The sequence below is a fragment of the Physeter macrocephalus genome, chromosome 18 (genome assembly GCF_002837175.3).
Source record: "Physeter macrocephalus isolate SW-GA chromosome 18, ASM283717v5, whole genome shotgun sequence".
Taxonomy (NCBI): Eukaryota; Metazoa; Chordata; class Mammalia; order Artiodactyla; family Physeteridae; genus Physeter; species Physeter macrocephalus.
Window position 1 is genome coordinate 77,436,754 of NC_041231.1, and position 24,371 is coordinate 77,461,124.

Consider the following 24,371-nt stretch of genomic DNA (forward strand, 5'->3'; position numbering starts at 1 on the left):
GCGGCCATGGCTCACGGGCCCAGCCGCTCCGCGGCATGTGGGATCCTCCCAGACCGGGGCGCGAACCCGGTTCCCCTGCATCGGCAGGCGGACGCGCAACCACTGCGCCACCAGGGAAGCCCTATTTTTAATTTTTTGAGGAATGACCATACTGTTCTCCACAGTATGGCTGTACCATTTTACATACCCACCAGAGTCCCCATATCCTTGTCAATACTTGTTATTTTCCGTTTTTCTGATAGTAGCCATCCTAGTGGGTGTGAGGTATTATCACAGTTTTTTTTTTTCACAGTATTTTTTTTTAACATGGAGCATTTCACAGAATTTGCATGTTGTGCTTGTGCAGTGGCTATGCTAATTTTCTCTGTTTCATCCCAGTTTTAGTATATGTGCTGCCAAAGATATATTTTACAAACAACAACAACAACAACAACTAAACATGCAAGAAGAGTTGAACTATTTTTGTTAACAAGAGTAAGCGTGGAAAATGCTAGGAAAAAAAAAAACCCTAAACAAATACAGAGTCTAGTTGATGATATGCATACTGAAATATTTAGGGGTGAAGTGTCCTGATATTTGTACCTTACTTTGAAATGCACCAAAAATTGGATGGATTGGATTGATGGATGGGATAGATATGTGATAAGGTGATAAGGCAAATATAGGAAAATGTTAACAATTGTAGAATCTAAGTGGTGTGTTTATGAGTGCTTACTGTAAAATTCTTTCAACTTTTCTTTATGTTTGAAATTTTTGTAATAAATCTTTTTTAGGGGATGAAATTTTCTTTGTCTTGGAGAAGTTTTGTTCTGAAGGACTGAGATTCCTTTAGTGAATGTGGGACGCGAAGGGCTGAAAGGACTCCCTTCAGTAATGCTGAGGCCTCAAGGGGAAACCGTAGAACCAACTGGCCTGGAATTCGGACCCCGGAGGTATATATGTGTTTTGGGGTGGGAGGGGGAGAGAGTAAAAGGATCAAGGGGACCAGGTATGGAGAGTGGGAAAGAGGGAGGGCAATTAGAATCCACCCTTGAATTTCCATCTGGACAAGGAGATTACATATATTACTGGTTTTCCTATTGTTTTAGGCACTTAAAGCTATAGAGTCAAGATACCAATGTGAGCTAGCGGAAGTCAGCTGGCCAATTGGGCAGGATTTCCAAATGACATGATAGTACCAGGGCTTACAGTTTGGTTCTCAGGATTGCAAATCCAGAAACTAAAATATCTGGGTAGTTCCCTGGTGGCCTAGTGGTTAGGATTCCAGGCTTTCACTGTGGAGGCCCGGGTTCAATCCCTGGTTGGGGAACTCAGATTCTGCAAGGCATGTGGCACGGCCAAAAAAATAAAAATAAAACTGAGTGCCCCAGTGTGCCCGGATCATGCTAGCCCACTTCTCAGGCGATTACTACACAAGCCAGAATGAGGAGACATGGAACCGCCAAGTGGATCAGACACTTGAGGCAGATGGCCATTGCATTCTGTCTCCCATGGGCATGAGAGCAAATGTCTTAGAAGCATCCTTGGTGAGCAGAACAAGGTAGCAAGGGGAGTGAGTAGGATGATGGCTTAGTGGCTGACATCACTGACCTAGGGTGGCCAGATGCATGCCTGCAAATCCAACTGGAATGTTCACCTGGGCCAAACTTAGCATATACTATCCCCTGGACAGGGCTGGAGACACACTCTTGCATTCTTTTTTTCATTAGTTTTTTTTTTTTTAATGTGGACCATATTTAAAGTCTTTATTGAATTTGTTACACTGTTTCTGTTTTATGTTTTTGGTTTTTTGGCTGCGAGGCATGTGGGATCCTAGCTCCCTGACCAGAGATCAAACCCACACTCCCTGCATTGGAAGGTGAAATCTTAACCACTGGACCACCAGGGAAGTCCCAACTCTTGCGTTCTTGACCCTTGGTCTTCTCCTTTCTAGACCCTATGCCTCTAGACTCCATGTATCTTCTATTAACAGATCTTCATATGACACAATGGATTAGGTTGTGACATCTCAAGTCAATTATCCCATGGCTATTTTCCATGACTTTTTTTAAAATTTAAATTTATTTGTTTATTTTATTTTTGTTTGCGTTGGGTCTTTGTTGCTGCGTGCAGGCTTTCTCTAGTTGCAGCGAGCTGGGACTACTCTTCGTTGCGGTGCGCGGGCTTCTCATTGTGGTGGCTTCTCTTGTTGCGGAGCACAGGCTCTAGGCACGTGGGCTTCAGTAGTTGTGACGCACAGGCTTAGTTGCTCTGTGGCATGTGGGATCTTCCTGGACCAGGGCTCGAACCCGTGTCCCCTGCATTGGCAGACAGATTCTTAACCACTGCGCCACGAGGGAAGTCCTTCCATGACTTCTTAACCACACCTGTGCATGCCACCTGTAGCAAGAGTCAGAGGTACATAAAATAACCTGTGGTTGGGGGGCAGGAGGTGCTAAGAAAGTAGAAAAGGTGATGGTAGAGATAAATAACCTGTTAAGTACCCAGAATATTTAAGTCAGACCCTTTTCAGGGTTTCTGATCTCTATGGGTTCTGTTTGGATTTTAATCCTATGAGTTTTTCATGCCTCTCACTTACCCTTCCCATCCGGTACATGGAACCTTTTTTTTTTTTTTTTTTTTTAAAGAACGCTTCCGGGCTTCCCTGGTGGCGCAGTGGTTGAGAATCCGCCTGCTGTTGCAGGGGACACGGGTTCGTGCCCCGGTCCGGGAAGATCCCACATGCCGCGGAGCGGCTGGGCCCGTGAGCCATGGCCGCTGAGCCTGTGCGTCCGGAGCCTGCGCTCCGCAACGGGAGAGGCCACAGCAGTGAGAGGCCCGCGTACCGAAAAAAAAAAAAAAAAAAATTAAAGAACGCTTCCTCCTCCTTCCCCTTCATTTTATTTTTTAATTTTTAAAATAAATTGATTGATTGATTGATTGATTTGGCTGCATTGGGTCTTTGTTGCTGCGCGCAGGCTTTTCTCTAGTTGCGTTAAGCGGGGGCTACTCTTTGTTGCAGTGCGCGGGCTTGTCATTGCAGTGGCTTCTCTTGTTGCAGAGCATGGGCTCTAGGCACTTGGGCTTCAGGAGTTGTGGCACGTGGGCTCAGCAGTTGTGACTCGCGGGCTCTAGAGCGCAGGCTCAGTAGTTGTGGTGCACGGGCTTAGTTGCTCTGCGGCATGTGGGATCTTCCCGGACCAGGGCTCGAACCCGTGTCTCCTGCATTGGCAGGTGGATTCTTAACCACTGTGCCACCAGGGAAGTCCTGGAACCATTTTTGATACCTTGGAGAGTGGCATTTTTCTGTGCACTCTGTTCCTGCAAATGCATTTTTGGTTTCAGCTAAAGCAAGACTCTACTTACCACTAACGTTGAATCTGATGGGATCTTCTCTCATCATCTCAGCTGCAGCCCCCTAGCAGAGCATTCTTTACCTGATTGGCAGATAGAAAAGTGTACAACATCACTACCTTGGCTAACCGAGGTATTGTAGGTGTTTGTCAAAACTCACGTCAAAACATTTCATGGTGAACAGAAACAGACTCACAGACATAGAAAACAGACTTGTGGTTGCCAAGGGGGAGGGGAGTGATAGATTGGGAGTTTGGGATTAGCAGATGCAAACTAGTATATGTAGAATGGATAAACAACAAGGTCCTACTATATAGCACAGGCAACTATATTCAATATCCTGTAATAAATAACACAACATTGTAAATCAACTATACTTCAATTAAAAACATTTTGTGGTGTATAATTTAAAAAAACTAAAGCAATATTGAATCTAGTTGATGATATGCATGCTGAACTGTTTAGGGGTAAAGCATTCTGATATTTGCAACTGGCTGTGAAATGCATCAGAAATAGGATGAATTTAGAGGTATTCATTTTAGACAGTGGGGAAAAGGACTCAAAACTTGCAGGCCATGTATAACAGAGCACCATCATTTAGATACTGATTTTTTTTTAAAGTAGTATTTATTACACATTTTTCTAATTTCAGAAGAAGAGCATGTGTATTGTAAAAAAGCTGAAGATTAAGTAGTTTCATTTAAGCGCGGTTGTGAGTGATGGGGTTGTGTCGTGGGCCTGAGATGATTTGGTGCTGTGAGGGGAGGGAAGGGCAGGTAAGATATATGGAGAGTGTGTCAAGGAGCCCAGCCCTGTGGCTCGGTAGTGTGCTTGACTAGCCAACAGTGCTCACTGGGGGAAGTGTCTGGGTAGCTTTCCCAGGGGCTGCACAATTAAGAATCCATTCTCAAGCCAGTCATCTGTTGATGGGCACTTGGGTTGCTTCCATGTCTTGGCTATTGTAAATACTGCTGCTATGAACATTGGGGTGCATGTATCTTTTTGAATTAGAGTTTTTGTCTTTTAGAAGATGTGGTATGTAGACCATGGAATATTACTCAGCCATAAAAAAGAATGAAACATTGCCATTTGCAGCAACATGGATGGACCTAGAGAATACTGTACTTGGTGAAGTAAGTCAGACAGAGAGAGACAAGTATTATATGATACCACTTATATGTGGAATCCAAAAACTAATACAAATTAGCCTATATACAAAACAGAAACAGACTCACAGATACAGAAAACAAACTTATGGTTACCAAAGGGGAAAGGGGGGGAGGGATAAATTAGGAGTATGGGATTAATAAACTGTTATACCTAAAATAGATAAGCAACAAGGATTTACTGTATAGCACAGGGAACTCTATTCAATATCTTGTAATAATCTATAATGGAAAATAATCTGAAAAAATATATGTATAACTGAAGCACTTTGCTGTATACCTGAAACTAACACAATGTTGTAAGTCAACTATACTTCAATTAAAAAGAAAAAGAATCCATTCTCCTATCAGAGTTGACCAAGGGCAGTGGTTCCTGTGGAGTGTTTTTTCCTTTCTTGAGAGAGTCTGGACTAAAGAAATTCTGTATGTAATGCTATGAAAACGTCTCCAAAAGTGAAAAGCATAGTGTGATTGTATGCTACTACTGTGTACAAAGGATGGAAAAAACCCACACATCCATATTTGCTTGTAGAGCTCTGGAAGGTATATACGTAAGGAAGAACAGTGGTTTCTGCCAGGAGTGGCTGGAGGTGGGGTCTGTCCCAACCAGGGATGCAGTGGGAGGAAGGCTTTCCTTGTATACTTTTTTAGAGTTTTTGATTTTGCAAGCTATGTAAATGCATTTCCTATTGAAAAATGAATAAATAAAATGTAAAAAGAAAGGATATAGGATAACATGAGACAATGCTCTCCAGTGCCTTGGAACACATCAAAATGGGAAATGTTAAGGCTTTGGCATTCCCTGATTAATCAGAATTTCAGTTACAAAGACCAGCACTACACTGTGAGAATCAGGGACTCTGTGTCGTACTAAGTATTGTGCACATGGCTCTGCCATCAAGGTGCATTATTTTGATATTGGTTTTACTTCTCTTTGCTTTTTAATTTTTTAAAATATTTTTATTTTGGCCACGCCACGTGGCTCGCAGCGTCTCAGTTCCCCGACCAGGGATTGAACAGAGGCCTCGGCAGTGAAAGCACTGAGTCCTAGACACTAGATCACCAGGAAACTCCCCTCTTTGCTTTGTTTTGTATTTTGTGCATGTATTCTACAGGTAAGTTTGTCATCACCCCCTTCCCCTTTCGCAAAGGTATATGGGCAGACCCCTGCCTATATGTGCGATTTGGAGATGCAGAAGTGTGTTGGCTTCTAGAACACATGCTGCAAAGGCCGGCATCCTGTGATGGCTGTGCCTCCTGGGAATCAAATCATCTTACTCGTGAGAGCATCAGAATTCCCTGCGGCTTCCTTCTTTCTTGTCGTTTGGGCTTTTAGGGATGGAGATAGTCACTCTGGCTTTGGTCTAGAAACATATGATGAGAAGCCCTTTCCGCAATAAGTATTTAATAAATTAACACAGATTTCCATTATCCCTTCCTGAAATGGGGCCACTGTCTGTCTGTAAGGATGTCTGGAGAGTGGAAAAGTAAACACAGAATTAGGAATCCCAACATTAATGCAGTTTGCACTTGCTATCAGCTTACTGCCCTCGTCTTTGAGATGCCATTAAAAATGCATGCAGGGGACTTCCCTGGTGGCACAGTGGTTAAGAATCCGCCTGCCAATACAGGGGACACGGGTTCGAGCCCTGGTCCAGGAAGATCCCACATGCCGCGGAGCAACTAAGCCCGTGCGCCACAACTACTGAGCCTGCTCTCAGGAACCTGTGAGCCACAACTACTGAGCCCACGGTCGCAACTACTGAAGCCTGCGCGCCCAGAGCCCGTGCTCCACAACAAGAGAAGACACCGCAATGAGAAGCCCCCGCACTGCAACGAAGAGTAGCCCCCGCTCGCTGCAACTAGAGAAAGCCTGTGCGCAGCAACGAAGACCCAGAGCAGCCAAAAATAAATAAATAAAATTAATAAATTTATTTAAAAAAATGCATGCAGGATGTGAGTGAGATAATACATATCAAAATTCAAGCTGATTCCAATTCACACTGACACTCCATTTCTCTGGTCCTCTGGCTTCCAGCGGCTTTAGCCATCTGGGACACAGGCCGGAGCCTGGGAGTGAGGGAAGAGAGCCTCTGAGCAGTGAAGGTGCTGCCATAAAGCTCAAAAGGCTCAATTCAAAGGAGGGTCTTCGCCACACTCACTTGGTCTGTGGAATCAGTAACTTATTTTACATTAATAATGGTAGCTCTCCCTTACTGGGCATTTACTGTATGCCAGGTAACATGCTTTCTATGTAGTAACTTATTTAATCCTCATAACAACCCAGTGAAATAAGTAACTATTAGTATTCCCATTTTACAGATGAAGAAACTGAGAGAGGTTAAGTGACTTGGTTAAGGTCACACGGACAGTGAGTGGTAGAGCAGGAATTTGAACCCACTCAACCAGGCTCCAGGTCCTAGCTTATATCCACCTCTACTCACCTCCCATCTGAGTGTGTGTGTGTGTGTGTGTGTGTGTGTGTGTGTTTAGCACATATAATTTTTTTTTAAATTCCTCTTCTTTTTTTTTCTTTTTTAGCAAATTGTATTTTTATTTATTTATTTATTTATTTATTTTTGGCTGTGTTGGGTCTTCGTTTCTATGTGAGGGCTTTCTCTAGTTGCGGTGAGCGGGGGCCACTCTTCATCGCGGTGCGCGGGCCTCTCACTGTCGTGGCCTCTCTTGTTGCGGAGCACAAGCTCCAGACGCGCAGGCACAGTAGCTGTGGCTCACGGGCCTAGTTGCTCCATGGCATGTGGGACCTTCCCAGACCAGGGCTCGAACCCGTGTCCCCTGCATTGGCAGGCAGATTCTCAACCACTGCGCCACCAGGGCAGCCCCACATATAATTCTAAAAAGCTCTGATATTTGGTTTTCTAATTCTCTGCAGATTAGGGAGTGGGGCCACTAGAAGCAAGCACATGCATAACCTCAGGAGGCAGACTGGTGGGCTGGTGGTGACTGATGAACAGAGAACCAGTAACCTCAAGCTGTCTGGTCCTTACTAGGAGTCAGTCCTGCACATTTCAGCTGTCCTTGCAGGAACCACCAAGCACAGTCGAGTAGCATGATTCAATTTATAAAGATGACTGTGGCAGACACTCTAAGCTGTCCCTGCTATTCAATTTCCCCTTCTCTATCTTAGTAATAGAACCCTCAGCTTTTCCGTGGACCATGCTGCTGGGTCTTATACTGCTAGGTGTGGCCGTGTAGCCCTTGGACCAGGAGCAGAAGTGAGATGTGCCAGGTCATACAAGCTCTGCCCTTCTTCCTTTCCTCTCCATGGGCTGGGATGCGGTCTCAGGGGACAGGGAAACACCCAGGGATTATAGCAAAAGATGTAAAGAGCTTGGGTCTCCACCTCTGTGGAGTCACCACGGGTGCCCTGGACTGTTCATTCCTGCATTGTTACATGCAAGAGAAACTAGCTCTCTTGTTGAAGCTGTTTTAAATCTCTCTTAGAGCAGCCAAACTCACAGGCCGATGGATACACCCACGGCATCAAGGAAAGGTTACGTTACGTTTGCTGTGTTTTGTTAACAAGTCAAGGAAATAGTCAAAGCATTTTAGAAAGTGTTACGATAACGTTTTGAGGCCTAATGGGAGCAACTTTAATTATTTGGAAACATCCCCAGAAACTTTCGAAATGCTGGCAGAAAAAGAGCGTACTCTACTTGGTTGATGTGATAAGGAGAATATGTAAATTCAGTTCAGTTCCACAGATATTTATGGAACAGCTACTTCATGCCAGGCAAGGCCAATAGAGTCCTGTCCTCAGGGAGCTGACAGTCGGGGTTGGGGGTTGGGGGGTGCAGGAACACAGACAGGTGATCCCATGGATATAAAAAGTGATCAGCGCTGGTGGGCACACACCCTGCCCTGAGGTGGGACATCAAGGAAGACTCTTCATTCGGAAGCTATGCTGGCCGCTGTTCCACCTCTTGGTAGGGTTAGGTTTTCCTGAAAGAGACAAGTACTTGTGTTTTATGGAAGTTAGGGCTGAAAAGCTCATCCAGAGGCCTTGAGAAATGTGACCCATGAAACTGACACCTTGAGTTTCCCCCTTTCTTCTTTCCTTCTTCTTCTAAGCTCCCCCCATCCATGGGACAGATTCCAGCAAACTTTTAAATTCTACTTTATTATTATTTATTAAAGTATAGTTGATTTGCAATGTTTCAGGTGTGCAACAAAGTGATTCAGTTATATATGTACCTATATCGATCCTTTTTCAGATACTTTTCCATTATAGGTTATCACAAGATATTGAATATAGTTCCCTGTGCTATACGATAGGTCCTTGTTTATTTTATATATAGTAGTGTGTATCTGTTAATCCCAAATTCCTAATTTATCCCTCCCAGATTCTAGCAAACTTTAGTGTGTTATGGTGCCCTCTTGGGATGTGGGTTAAAAGATACTCCCTAGGATATACCTTCCAGGAATCAGAAGGGTCTTCAGCTGAGTATCTTTTCTTTCATCTTTAAATAGTAGTAAAAGTGGAAGGAGCAGCCAGGAGCCTGAGGAATTAAAACAGTGTCCACAGAAGCATGGTCAGTGCTCTCTCTCTCTCTCTCTCTGTCTCTCCTTCTTGTCCTCAATGACAGGCTGATAGATGATGGACCAATCAGTCTGGCTGTCAGTTCTGTGGATGACGATGTTACCCTTCCCCGAGCAGGGGACTTTGGGGATGATAAATTAAAGGTATTGGAAGGCACTTGGCAGACTGAGAGAAAGAAAGTCAGTAATTAATGACTTCAGAGCAGTCTTGTAGAATTATTGATGCCTGAGAGACACTTGATGTTTTCTTTTCCCCAGACAGTATTAACTCCAGAAAAGAGTCCAGATTATGATAGTTAGGGCAGAGGGGTGAGTTGTAGAACACAGAGGAGAAGCAAGGAAACTTGGAGTAGGGCGGTCATGAGAACTGTCTTTCCCTGTATGGTGGTTCAAGGCTGGCTTCCTTGGGGTCTCACTCCAAACTTTTTGCTGACCTTTCCAGTCCCCAAAGTTAAGACCTGGGCCTGATTTTAGCTGAGCCCTAAGTCAAAGCCAAAATCCAGCAGTTTATGCTCATGAACTTAAAAAAAATTGCCTATAATTTTATTTTAAGGGAAATTGTTTTCTTTCACACACACACGTACATACACGTACATAGACATGTATAAATGTATATACACACATCTGTAGACACACATATATATATATATCAATATTTTTATTTAACTTTTAACAGAGATTGATCACATTTGTTTTTCATGCAAAACTTTGTGACCAGATTTTTTAGGGAATTCCCTCCCTGGCAGACCAGTGGTTAGGACTCAGCACTTTCACTGCCAAGGGCCTGGGGGGAACTAGGATCCTGCAAGCCAAGTGGTGTGGCCAAACTGTCCCCCGCAAAAAACAAACAAACAAAAAAACCCAGATTTTTTAAAAAGATACTAAAAATGGAATAAATAAAATAACTAAGCAAAAAGCCCTTGAATTTTTCTGAAATGGAATTTCAATTATAAATGAGAAGGCTTTGATTTATCCTGGATGAGTTAATATTGTCCTCTTTGATATAATAGATAAATATATTGAGCGGTAACTGTTTGGCATATGCTGCACTAAGTGCTTGAATTTTAAACTAATTTCTCCCAGAAAAAAAAAAAAGTAGAAAATTGCTTCCTGATGTTGTTAGGAGAGAGAATGAAATCCATTGCATAGCCTTAGCAAGCCCTGTGTCCTGAGCCCTGCCTCTCTCTCCTTCATTCTCTGTTGTTTTACCTGGTTTCATTGTCTTCACTGCGCTTATTTCTATCTCTCGTTCTCGTATTTCTCTGCTGTTTAAAAAAGTCATTGAAGGGAATTCCCTGGTGGTCCGGTGGTTAGGACTTGGTGTTTTCACTGCTGTGGCTCGGGTTCGATCCCGGGTCAGGGAACTAAGATCCCACAAGCCGGGCGGTGTGGCCCAAATTAAAAAAATAAAAAATAAAAAAAAAATATATATATATATATACACATATACACACACACACAAACACACATATACATATATATAAAAGTCATTGAAGATATAGACCATAAACTAGTGGTTAGCAGTGGGGAGGTGGGGGAGCAATATAGGGTGGGGCAGTGGAAGGTACAAACTATTGGGTATAAGATAGGCTCAAGGATGCACTGTACAACACGGAGAACATAGCCAATATTTTGTAGTAACTATAAAGTAACCTTTAAAAATTGTGTAAAAAATTAAAAAAAATTTAAAAGTCACTGAAGTATAACATAGGTGCAGAAAGGTGCACTTAGGTGAACTGCTAGACAGATTTTCCAGTGGTCATGGACTTTAAAAACATTTATTTTTATTGTAGAATATACATTACATAACATCTACCATTTTAACCATTCTCAAGTACAGTTACATTGTTGTGCAACCATCACCACCATCTGTCTCCAGAACTTTTTCACCATCCCACGCTGAAACTCTATACCCATTAAAGAACAGCACCCCATCCCCCGACCCCCAGCCCCCATTACCACCATTCTACTTTCTGTCTCTATAAATTTGACCACTCCAGGGAGCTCCTATATGTCCGTGGACTTTCAATATGAAGTGGACTGGCTGTGGCCCTGAGACCAGACACCATGTGTCTCCCATTTCTTTTCATTTGGTGTAAGTTTATTAATGTCCACCTGTGTGATGACAGTTCCCAGCCAGCAATGGTGCCTCGAAGACTGTTCTCATGGATTTTTCTCTGATTTTCTGTCGTCACCGTGAGAAACTGCTATGCAGCTGATGTCTCAGTGTCAGATCACGGCCTCCAGTATAATAGGAGCTGCCAACTTCACGGTTAATTTCCCTTGCCCGCCTCAGTAATAAGTGGATTTGGTTACGTGCTCATCGGTGATACGAACGCCAACATCTTTTAGAATCAATCTAAGTCATGTTTGAAGGTTGCTGCTTTCCAATAATGATGATTTCTGAATGTTTCTCCCTCTGCTCTGAAAGACTTGCTTTCTGAATCGGAGGGCTTTGTATGCAAGAGTAGTGTCTGTTTAAAAGAAAAATGTGTTAAGTATGCAGCTCTACCTCTTTCCTGCCCTGACCCCTTCCCTAAATCTGAATCCTGTTGAGCTGAGGAAGGAACATCTGGAACTCTTCAAGGCCTGTTTCATCCGGGAGAAAGGCACATCTGGTTTAGAATGTTTCTGGAAAACAAAAAAGCAGAATAGGAATTTGAAAAGATGGACGTGTGATGAGAGGACATGTCCATCCTTACTTCAGACATGAGCATTGCGAGCACGTTGGTTTGGAGGAAGGGGGCAGTCCTGCAGCCAAGGACTTACTCTTTCCAAAGCCCCATAGAGTGAACCAGTGAGCAGTACAGGTGTCAGAAAAGTGGACCACAGTTTGTTACAGGCGTTGGAGATGACTGGAGAGGAAGATGTTTTTCCCTTCACTTGTACGGTAACAAGGACCAACAGCCTCCTAACCCCATGGCTGTTTTGGTGGAACTCTTGAGGATGGATGTGAAATTCACTGGATGAAATGATCATTCTCAATTCATCAGACCCTCCCTGTACTTGAATTATACATCCACACCCTGTACCATGGGACTTTGTATTATCCCCCCGCTGGTGTGGTTGGAGTACATGTTCCCCACTTCAATGGTTTTGAGTCTTCCCATGTATTATAGTTTGCTTTGGCCAACAGAATATGCGTGGAAGGGACGGTGTGCCAATTCACTCAACCCCTCTGGTGCTTATGCCATTTGACATGAGAAGAACATGCCTTGGGGATGTTCAGCAGGATGCCTCCTGCTGATTTCAGGAGAATGAGACAAATCCTGTGGAGTGAAGCTGAATCTAAGGGACACCCTGGAGCCAGGCTGACCTGAACCTGAAGTAGATTGATCTTAGCTGACTTCTAGACCCATGAGTGATAAGAATATATGCTTGTTGTAGGTTACTGAGTTTGGGGGAAGTTTGTTACAGAGCATTATTGTGGCAATAGCTGACTCATACAAAGACCAAAATGCAGAAGCAGAGAGAAAAAGGGTAAGTGAAGTAGGTGGCTGACATATGAGTAAGGAAGGAAGTGGTGGTGGGATCTGAGGATAGAGCAAGTAGGGAAAAGGCCTCCAAGAAGAAGAATGAGGTGGACGAGAGGAAAGGAATATTGCAGCTGCAGCTCCCTTAGACGGGTGGTGGGAAAGGAGCAGTGCGCACACGTGCGCTCACACACGCGCTCACACACACACACACACACACACACATATCCCCTATGCCTCTGGTGAGCACTGGGCCTTTCTGCTGTCTTTGTTCAGTGTTGCCAATGTCTGAGAGATTTCCAGGGAGTATAAGTTTGATCCTAACAGGGTCTAGATGTCCAGTTTTGGGGTCTACCTGGGCTTATGGTCACATTGTGTCAATGGAGCAATAAAAGAATCTAAAAGATATGACAATAGTGAATACAACAAAAAAGAAGCAGACTCACAGATACAGAGAACAAACTAGTGGTTATCAGTGTGCGGGGGCAATATAGGGATAGGGGAGAGAGAGGTACAAACTATTGGGTGTAAGACAGGCTACAAGGACATATTGTACAACATGGGGAATATAGCCAATATTTTGTAATAACTGTAAATGGAGTGTAACCTTTAAAAATTGTACAAAAAATAAAAATAAAACCAGCAAAAAAAAAAAATGAGTAAGAAAAAAATGAGTGCTCTAAGGACAGAACTCTGCTGAGTGTGTCTTGGCTCCATTAGCTGGGATGCTCCCTAACTCTAACCAGTTATTAACACAGGGAACGAGCCCTCCAAAACGCAGATGCCTGGTGTGAGCTGGGTTCTGTAAGGTCTTACGACCTTGAGGAAGTTAATTAACTTCTCTGGGCTGAGATTTGGAGATAATGGAAAGAAGAATATTACCCATCCCACAGGACTGTCATGTGGGTAAGCGAGAGTGAACATCTGACACAATGCGTGGCCCAGGGTAAGCCCTCCATAAATCAATACCAATAACCGTACTGCCATTTTGAAAGGAGAATGGATATCTGGTGTTGAGTAAGAAATGGACATATCTTGTTTTCCTTGAGCCCAGATATTTAGTAAAGGTAGGAGTCCCACCAAATGGACTATGATACCTGACCAAGCCCTGGACTCTCCCTGGCAATCCTCTAAGCAGAAAGCAACCCTCCCACCTTTGGTTACCTTCCTCCTCAGACCACGTCAGCCCATCTCCCAGCTTTTATTTTCATTTTTTCTCTTTTTCTCGGGGAAGTCTGTGTATTCTTACGCCTGTAGGGGAGAAAAGCGTGGAGGTGGACCTGAAGGAGCAGAGGGCAGAGCCGAGCAGGACACCCCATCTCACCACCAGCTTGGGCTGTGGCTGTACTGTTTTCTAGATGGCTTTTCCACCATGAGCTAGGTGACCTCTCTGTCACACCTATGTTTTATAAAATGGATCACATGACCTTTATCACAACATCAGCTGGGGTATTTTTCCTCACACTGGTCTCTGAACACTAACTTTTTTTAAAAAGATTTTTCTCTTCTAAATTCTTTTTAAAAAATATTTATTTTCTTTATGTTTATGTTTATTTTGTTTTTGGCTGTGTCGGGTCTTAGTTGCGGCACGCGGTCTCTTTGTTGCCGCGGGTGGGCTTCTCTCTAGTTGTGGCGTGCAGGTTTTCTCTCTCTAGTTGTGGCGCGTGGGCTCTGTAGTTTGCGGCACGCGGGCTCTCTCGTTGAGGTGCGCAAGCTCAGTAGTTGTGGTACGCGGGCTTGGTTGCCTCGCAGCATGTGGGATCGTAGTTCCCCAACCAGGGATCGAACCTGCGTCCCCTGCATTGGAAGGTGGATTCTTTTTTTTTTTTTAAACCCCACATTTGTTTATTTATTTTTATTTTTGGCTGTGTTGGGTCTTCCCTTCTGTGCGAGGGCTTTCTCTAGTTGTGGCAGGCGGGGGCCACTCTTCATCGCGGTGCGTGGGCCTCTCACTATCGCGGCCTCTCTTGTTGCGGAGCACAGGCTCCAGACGCGCAGGCTCAGTAGTTGTGGCTCACGGGCCCAGCCGCTCCGCGGCATGTGGGATCTTCCCAGACCAGGGCTCGAACCCGTGTCCCCTGCATTAGCAGGCAGATTCTCAACCACTGCGCCACCAGGGAAGCCCTGGAAGGTGGATTCTTTACCACTGGACCACCAGGGAAGTCCCTCTGAACACTAACTTGAATTTATTTTCCGACTTTACTGTGTACATTTGCTCCAGTTCTGTCTTGCACCCTCCTTTTCCTCGGGAGAATTTCCTAGATTTGCCTGGATTCCCTAACCCAGCCATTTTTACATTTTTCTTTGAGTTTGTGTGGCGGAGCCCATCCACCCCAGGAGGAAGTCTTCCCCATTTGCTTCCTAAAGCTGGTCCTTCAGAAGGCTCTTTGTCCCCGGTCCTGGTTCAACACCTGAGTGGGAGTGGGACTTGAGGGGGTTTAGCAGCCCTCCTCACAGAGTGCAGGGTGAGCAGGGTAGGGGGATAACCTGACCCCTTCCCAAAGGCCTCTGGCTCTTCAACAACTTGCAGAAGTGAAAATTGCATCTACTGTTTTCTCTCCTCACCCCTTCCCCAACAGAACAGGCCAGATGCTATTCAGCTCCTCTTGCATCAGATTTGAGCTGGTACTTCATAGTTAGAGAAATCAGTTATAGAAGCAAATGCTCTTAACAAAAGTGCATACTTACTGGCTTCTTAACATGTGCATGTCATGCTAAGCGCTTTACATGTGTTTATTCATTAATCCTCTCAATAACCTTGTAAGAGCACATACTAAGAATGCTCACAGTAGTGAGGGCCCTGGCTCTGAATCTAGAGAGAGCTGGTTTAAACTTCATCTTTGCCAGTTACTAATGGGACTAGTACTTTACTCCTGAGTCTGTTTTTCATCATCTGTAAAATGGGGATGATTCTTACAACACTTTACCCTTGTAAGAGTTAAATGGGATAATGAATGTAAAGAGATTGGCACATCATAGGCGCTCAACTGGGGAAGGGACTGGGTTTTACTCACCTTTGAATCCCTGCCCCTAGCACAGCGCCTGGCACATAGGAGGTGCTTGGTAACTGTTTCCTGACCTGAACTGATGGTGCGGCCCTTTGAGCATTTGGGAGCTGGTGGTGGGAACAGGTTCTGAGGTACTAATGCTCCCTCTCGTCCGTCTTTGCCAGGCCCTCTCCGCCTACCACTGAAGGTTTTCAAAGACGATGGTGCATCAGTAATCCACTCAACACCCATTTCCCCAGCGCCCGCTTTGTAGGAGGCTTGTGATGCCTCCGCCTGAAGGCATCAGTAGAGAATCTCCCATCACATTTTATTTCCCATGTCCTGGATTACACTGCCCTCTGGTGTGTGCTTATGGGACAGCATGTCAAATGAGGGTTTGCGGTGACTCTTGACTTTGGGGAAGAGAGACTCCCATACTTGAGCTGTTTGCAGTGCAGCTGGGGGGAGAGGTAATGTTTAAGACCCGCCCCCCCAATTTAGGTTGAAACTCTTGAGGTTTACCAGACACAAGAGGCTTTTTACCGGTGTCCCTGACTGCCGGCTATCAAACAATGCCATCCTTCTAGGCTCAAAGTTTCTCGCCACTGTTCCGCTAAGACCCGAAAGGAACAGGAGTAGAGTTTATTTGATATCACTCCCCCTCTGCTGCCTGGTTTCCTCTAATCCCCGGACACCTAGTTCTTACAGATGCCTCACCCTGTGCTCTAAAGGGTCTGGGATCGCAGCAGGCCAAGCAAGAACGACAATGGACCCTCCCGATTCGGTGCCTGCAACACCCGCGGGGTCCACCTGCTTCCACCACCTGCCTCACTCTGCTGTCCCTCCTCAGAGCTGAGCCCCCAATCAGTAAACGCGAAGGGGGGTTCCGCAGGGCAGAGGGGTCGGTGGGGCTAAGGTCCAGCTCACCTTCCTCTCACCTCGCCATGGAACCTGCTAGAAGCGTTTGCCTCTTACGATTAGGTTGGATCCTGAAACTGCCGATATGCAACCACTTGTGACCCTCAAAAACAGCAATTTCAAAACAAAAACAAGAACAGAAAAACATCATACTTAGACACGTAAACCCTACTTGTGCTAGTGGTGGCCGCGGAGTCCCAAGTTCCCCCGGCTCATTCAGACCCAGCTCACGGCACGGAAGGATCCCAGATTGCAGAGCAGCAAGGAGGGCCCTACAGCCCGAAAGAAGGTCGAGTTGATTTCGGGGGGCCCGGCATCGGCCCCACTTCCTGCGTCAACCTTCTGTTCCCACGCGGGTCCCACGGTGACCTCCACGCCGTGCTTGGTTTGGGGGGTGCAGCCAAAAGAGGAGACGCCAGTGGGAGACCCTGGAGAAGACCTCGTCTTGCCGGATGGTGCTCGCCCTCCAGGCTGTACCAGCAGGCTTTTCCGGGAGCTTCAGGAGGTCTCGAGCTTCTGGACGCATCGAGCACCCCAAACCCTCACCTCTGCTGCCGAACCCGGGCAGCCCAGCTGCGCACGTGGGAGGCTTCCGGGGCTCCGCCGCCCGGAGAACCCCTTAGGTGACTCCCGTGCCCTGCCAGACCTCGGCCAGGCGCAGGAAGCATCTAAAACTTGCCCAAGGGGTGAATGCATAGTGGCCCGGGAGGCTTTAAATCTGCAGAGTAACGGAAGGTTTACGAGGCCGCAGTACGCAGGACACCTAGGATGAGAGAGAGTTTCGGCTCTGCCATCTACCCGCCTGCCTCACAATCCCCGGACCAACAGGTCTTGATGTTTTGAAACCTGGTGATGCAGGTTAGAGGCTTGGTCTCTCTCTTTCCAAGAGGATGCAAATAGGAGAGGGGCTCAGCTCAGGCCATTTAAATCAACAGTCCATCCACCTGTTTATACATTCTTTAAACAAATGGTTATTGAGTGTCTGTATGTGCTAGGCACTGTGCTAGGAGCTTGGTATGTAGCAGTGAACAAAACAGACAAAAATCTCTGCCTTCTTGGCATTACAGCATTTTAATAACTACGCTGTTGCCCAGCTAACACTTCTATTAGAAATGTTACCTCCTCTACCATGGGATAATTAAACATAAAATGTGGTTTAAAAAAAAAACTTTAATAAGAGGAAATGATCAGGATATAATGTGAAATTTTAAAAAGTATTTTAGAAAGTTGTATATGTAGTTAAATTCCACTTATGTTAACATATATGTTGGGAATTCCCTGGCAGTCCAGTAGGACTCTGAGCTTTCACTGCCCCAGCCCGGGTTCCAACACAGGTCGGGGAATTAAGATCCTGCAAGCCACACGTCGTAGCCAAAAACAAACAAAAAAACCCAACAAAAACAGAAACAAAAACAGAAACAAAAACAGGAACACTTATGTGCATAAGAAAAAGGACAGGGAGAAACTAACTCCTAAATTTTAGTAGTGGTGTGGCAGGTTGTAGTTTCTAAGATGGTTACAACAAGGTCCCCCACCCCCTAGGCTCTTCATACAATGTGACCTGGATTCTTCCAGTGAGAGTTGTAGTCAAAGTTCCCTCTCCTTACATCCATGGCTATGGATGCTTCTGCCTGATTCTCCTGGGATGCTCCTATTTGGAACCCAGACGCCATGCTGTGAAGAAGTACATGGAAAAGCCAAGCGTAGGTGATATGGCTAAAGCCCCAGCTGAGGTCCCAGTTTATGGTCAATACAAATCGCCAGACATATGAGTGAGAAAGGTCCAGCCACCTTCTGACTGCAGCCACATGACCCCAAATGGAAATAGCCTAGCTTAGCCTAGCCAACCCCCAGAATCAGGAGATAATAATGATTGTTGTTGTTTAAAGCAATTTGGGGGCAATTTTTTATACAGAAATAGATATCCAGAAAAAAGTGTTTTATCTAGATTGTGGGATTATGAGTATTAACAATATTTTAAAATATTTTTCAAGATTTCTACAATGACCACTTTTTTGTAATAATCAGTAAAAAAAAATTTCTTATAGTCACTAAAAAGTTTATTAAAAATAAAAACACAGTCTAATTTTTTTTTTTTTTTTCACTTCACCAAGGGAGAAATTAGGCCAGAATTTGAATTGAGGGACTTAAACCAGACTTGGAGAAAAGCTTTGCCTGCACGATTGATCACATGCTGTTAAGTATTAGTAAGATAAGTTTAAATTGGTATGATGGAGAGAGTGGTAGATTTGGAATAAGAAAACTTGGAAATGAATCTCAGTTTTCTGGGTGACCTTGAGCAAGCCGTTGCTCAAATTCAGCTTTCTATTTTGAAAAATGCAGCTGGCTGCTTAAGGAAGATAACATCCACCAGGGAGCCTGGCCCAGAAAAGGCGCTCTGAAGTGGCAGGTGATCTTGTCTAATCCATGCCAATTATAAGCGGGCATCTGCAAGCTCTGTGGAGGGCTTATCCTTCACTGCCACCAGGGGCTACAGTCCCGATAATGAAAATTGCCTGGAGAAGAACCACAACTCTTAAAAAGAAAAGAAAAGAAAGGAATCCAGAAACACTAAGCCGCTTTTCCATTGGTCCTTGCCCACGACGCCCCACCAAGGCTGCAGACTCTAGTTCTGTCCCTTCAAATGACTCCATCACGTGCGGAGGCCCGAAGAGCCCCGGGATACAGAGGGAGGAGGACCGGGAAGCCCAGCCTGGCCGGAGGCGGCGGCCTCGCGTTGCTGGGCAGGTGTCCTGGCAACCCCCGAACGCGCCGCCGCTGGAGGAGCAGGTGGCGGCGGCGTCCCTCCTGCCCTTGGCTCTTGGTTCCTCGGCCTGGCGTTCGACAGTTCGGCCGCCGGTTGGGGTTGGTGCGTTGATGTCGGCTGCATCTTCCTTGGAGGTCTCCGAGCGTAGAGCCAGGCCTCCCCTGGGGGAAGGGGTGGAAGGCCCATCTCGGTGGGCGGGGCGAGAGCCCAGGGGAGCTCGGCGGGCATCCAACCCGGGAAACGCCCAATCAGGGGGAAGGAGGGAAGCTCTTATTAAGAGGCCAACCCTGCCCTCTTGACTTTCAATGGCCCGTGGAGTTTGTTTGTTTTGACTGATGCCTTTCTTACAAAGGTCTTTTCTTTGTCTCCAGGTTGCTTTTAATATTTAAAACAGACACAAGCATAGCTGCGTCCATGGACACTGGAAACTGTCCACGGGGCTGTCAACTCCCCTGCATCTACACAGCGATCTGCAGCAGTGAGCTGGAGAAGGTTCAAGAGAAAGGAGACTCCGGCATGACCACAGGAGAGAGGAGATACAGTTGAGTTTAAGAAATCAGGAGGGTTGGGTGGGATTTGGTTGCCTTATCCAAGTACACTAGAGTGAGAAGGCATTTTTAAAAAATTAATTAATTTATTTTACTTATTGATTTTTGGCTGTGTTGGGTCTTCGTTGCTGCGTGGGCTTTCTCTAGTTGTGGTGAGCGGGGCCTCCTCTTCATTAAGGTGCGCGGGCTTCTCATTGCGGTGGCTTCTCTTGTTGCGGAGCACAGGCTCTAGGCCTGCGGGCTTCAGTAGTTGTGGCTCGCGGGCTCTAGAGGCTCAGTAGTTGTGGTGCACAGGTTTAGTTGCTCTGCGGCATGTGGGATCTTCCCGGACCAGGGCTCGAACCCATGTCCCCTGCATTGGCACGTGGATTCTTAACCACTGTGCCACCGGGGAAGCCCAAGAAGGCATTGTTGAAGTTTAAAAGGAGGCTAGTTTGGGAGCATGTTAAAATAACTACTTGTATTAATACTGTCTGTATTAACCCAAGATCTGATACGGCAGAGAGCAGCATCAAAGCAGAGCTTTCATAAGTGACCTCCCGGGATCTCCTAACAGCCAAGAGGTATATTACAAAGTGTAATGGGGGCCAGAGGTTTGACCTGCCCAGTGCTTCAGTCAATAAACGATGAAACTGGGATTTGACATGAGTCTTACCGTCTACAAAGCCCAGGCCCTTTCTTCTTCTTCTTTTTTTTTTCTTTGCTCATATATTAGATTTGTTACATTGTTTATTGGATGGGACAACTCAGGTGGAAATTATGAACACTTTAATGAAAGGTTTAAATTAAATAATGGATGGCATGATTGGTTCTTAAGGCTGAGGAGGATGTTTGGGAGCACATTTGCCTTCAGAGAACAGTGCCATGGAGCAGAACAGCCACAGTCTCTCAGAAAACCTCTGAGTGAGTACATATAGGTGGGTGGCCTTCATGCTGCAAAAAGGGATTGTAGAATGCTCTGTCTCTGCCCCATCAGATCTGAGCTTGGTCTCTGGTCTCCTGTATTCCAGGTCTGTAATCTCTTAATTTGTAAGTTCTGGGAGAGGATGGAGGTATGATTTACTACCCACCTACAAGCGGGCGCCAGTAGACCAGTAGGAGTTTGAGCCATTCATTGCCCAACGTGGCTAGTTCAGCAAGGAGAAAAAGGTTCTGGGATTCTAGCTTTAATCTCCAGACCTTTCTGCAGTTTTCAGGTTGACCAGGGGTAAAGGAGGGACCTGCTGTTTTAAGGGTGGGTGGAGGGGCTTCAGGTTTCTGAGTTAGGGGTACTGGAAGAGCACCAGCGTCTGAGATCTCCAGACCACATTAAGCAAAGATCCATGGCTTCTTTTTCTGCTGGGTAGATGTGTCTACTCAGGAGACCACATCTGAGCTCAGCTTCACATGGAGCCCACGGGTTTCAGGAGGGAAAGGGGCTCCATGAACCAGCTGAGGATGAATGCATAACTGTGGGGATATATGTATTTTTCCAGCAGAGAGGGCCCACTGCTTTCATTAATTCTTGGGGGAGTCTGTGATCCAAAAAAGGGTTAAAAACCACTCTCCTAGATCTTTAGTTTGTTTGTTGAGCAGGTAAGCAGGGATGGGAAACTGAGTGTTTAGTTAAAGAGTATCCTATCCACATTAAGCTAACTTGGCTTGCTGTATTATTTTCTCCCCACCAGACAGTGCTATGGTGTAAATCTGCTGAGATGACAATTGTGTGAAAGAGCCTTGGTTATGTAAGGTGTTATTCCTGCCTAAGGAAACGGAAATAATTATCGTGAATTCCACAGATGTTACCGAAGAAACAGACTTTCTATCTTTTTTAAAAAAATTAATTAATTAATTTTTGGCTGTGTTGGGTCTTCATTGCTGCGCGCAGGCTTTCTCTAGTTGCGGTGAGCAGGGGCTACTCTTTGTTGCAGCGCGCGGGCTTCTCATTGCAGTGGTTTCTCTTGTTGCGGAGCATGGGGTCTAGGCACGCGGGCTTCAGTAGATGTGGCACACAGGCTTAGTTGCTCCACGGCATGTGGGATCTTCCCCGAGCAGGGCTTGAACCTGTGTCCCCTGCATTGGCAGGTGGATTCTTAACCACTGCACCACCAGGGAAGTCCCAGAAACAGACTTTCTTCTAAACTTCTTTTTCTTTTCTGATTCCTTTCAGTCATCAGAACCTTCTCTTGGTCCTTAAGGTTGGACCATCTTTTCGTATTTCATAGAGTTTTAGCGACTTGTTAGGATTTTCTATCCTATGGCTCACTGGATTTTTATTGCATTTGAGTAACAATTATCAAGATGAATGGTGACCCTTTCAAGAAGGACGTTCCTTAGCTTACAGTGCCTCACCCCAGCCTACAGTGCTAGATAGAGAGGTGGGATACACACTGGCAGCTGGGCACGACAGGTCATTGACTTGCTGAAAGTAACTCAGTGTTACTCTACACAGTGGGAACATCAGTATCAGAATGGGTGGGTTCAGATTTGCATTTCCAGTCCTCTTCTCCTACCTGAGGAGATGTGGGGCGGCAGCCTGAGGTCATGCTTAAGTGTCTCTAGGTCATGTTTGAGGCTGAATTACTACTAGGAAGACCCGGAAGTCAGCTGGGTCTGGAGAATGTATCATTTTAGCAGAGAGACTGCTCTTCCTGCCCTGGCCGGTCAGACAAGCCTGCTCTTATAGCAACCACAGGCCTCTCTCTAGAGTGTTGCCAGCACAAAACTTCTTAAGCAAACAAAGAAATAGGCTACATTTGTGATGTGATTTCACTGCGTGCTACTCAAGGTTGCATAATACATTTACATTTTGCCCCTCAAATTAAACAAACAAACCCAAAAATCTTGTGAGGGGCCCTCTCTGATACCATCCCTAGCAACCAATCCCTGCTTTGATGAGCTCTCCTGTCCTCTAGTGTCCGATACAATATACAATGTAAAATATTTCCAGGCTATGAAAAGGCAGCCCCTGTTAAAACCTCTGGGCAAATACTATCATAAGTAAATGCTATGATAAGTAACTCAGAACTGACATACGGGTCTCAACCTAGACGACATCTCTGCCCTTGATCTTATTTTTTCTCTACATGTGTGGGTCCCTTCTGCATCCTTATACATACATTTAACACCTTTTTCATAGATATGTTTCTAGAAGTAGAACCTTGGATGAAAAGGGCACTTCTCATAGGCTTTGGAGGACATAAATGGCCAAATTGCTCTTCAGTGAGATGGAGATATTTTCAGCAGCAATGTACAATAATGCCATTTCTCCAAGCTGTGCCAGCTGTGGGTATTTGCAAAGTGATAGTGAATAATAGTATCTCATTTTAAGTTCAGCTCTTTTACTGATGTAAGGATGAACTTTTTTCCCAAACTTACATGGGCTATTTGGGTGTGTGTGTTTAATGAATTACCTAATAATGTCTTTTGCCCATTTTTTTCTCTTGGGTATTTATTTTCATCTTACAAATTTTAAAAAACTCATACTTTGTCATGATTATTAACTCTTTTTCTTATCGTGAATGTTATAAATTTCCTCCCAGTTTAGAGTTTGCTATGGAAGTTTTAAATGTATATGTATTTAAATCTATGCAACTTTCTTTTATTTTGCCTGTATTTGATATCTTTCTTAGAAATAACTTCCCCGGACTTCCCTGGTGGCGCAGTGGTTGAGAGTCCGCCTGCCGATGCAGGGGACACGGGTTCGTGCCCCGGTCCGGGAAGATCCCACATGCCACGGAGCGGCTGGGCCCGTGAGCCATGGCCGCTGAGCCTGCGCGTCCGGAGCCTGTGCTCCGCAACAGGAGAAACCACAACAGTGAGAGGCCCGTGTACTGAAAAAAAAAAAAAAAGAAATAACTTCCCCACTCTGACATTATGTAAACATTCACTTATAATTTTTCAGGTATAGCTTTTAATTTTTACATTCAAATTTATAATTCATTTGGAATTTATTTTGGGATAAGAGAGATTTAATTTTATTTTCATGCCAAATGATTAATTAGTTGTTCCAGCAATCTTTTTTTTTTTTTTTAAAGAAGATGTTGGGGGTAGGAGTTAATTAATTAATTTATTTATTTTTGCTGTGTTGGGTCTTCGTTTCTGTGCGAGGGCTTTCTCTAGTTGTGGCAAGCGGGGGCCCCTCTTCATCGCGGTGCACGGGCCTCTCACTATCGCGGCCTCTCTTGTTGTGGAGCACAGGCTCCATACGCGCAGGCTTAGTAGTTGTGGCTCACGGGCCTAGTTGCTCAACGGCATGTGGGATCCTCCCAGACCAGGGCTCGAACCCGTGTCCCCTGCATTAGCAGGCAGATTCTCAACCACTGTGCCACCAGGGAAGCCCAGCAATCTTTTTTGAATGATCTATCCTTTCTTCACTGAGATAAGATGGCACTGTTATCACATAAAATTTTATTCTATCTACATTTGCTATTTGTTCTATTGATTTATCTGTCAGGGTTTGTGTCAGTAACATTAAACTACATTTTATAAATTATACTCCATTGCTCTGTAACCTTGAGCAAGTTATTTGATATTTCTGGTACTCAATTTCTTTATGGGTAAAGTTATTTCTATTTTATTTGTAATTATGGCTTCTCTTTCATTTCTTATACTGTTTACTTGTATTAAGATTTTTTTCT

At 45.0% G+C, this 24,371-nt stretch overlaps 1 protein-coding gene and 1 non-coding gene across 2 annotated transcripts in view; one reads left to right on the forward strand and one right to left on the reverse strand.

The window, feature by feature from the left end:
* Window positions 1–300: 300 nt before the first annotated feature.
* LOC112064387 (U6 spliceosomal RNA) lies at window positions 301–405 on the reverse strand. The gene has a single exon (XR_002891501.1). It is a non-coding gene; the product is annotated as a U6 spliceosomal RNA (small nuclear RNA).
* Window positions 406–1,382: 977 nt separating this feature from the next.
* The window catches only part of SPATS1 (spermatogenesis associated serine rich 1), a 42,216-nt gene continuing 19,227 nt past the window's right edge, over window positions 1,383–24,371 (forward strand). The window contains exons 1-3 of the mRNA XM_055080015.1: window positions 1,383–1,526; window positions 19,186–19,306; window positions 19,611–19,745. Of these exons, the coding sequence (XP_054935990.1) occupies window positions 1,383–1,526; window positions 19,186–19,306; window positions 19,611–19,745 (400 nt within the window). The remainder of the gene's footprint in view (window positions 1,527–19,185; window positions 19,307–19,610; window positions 19,746–24,371) is intronic.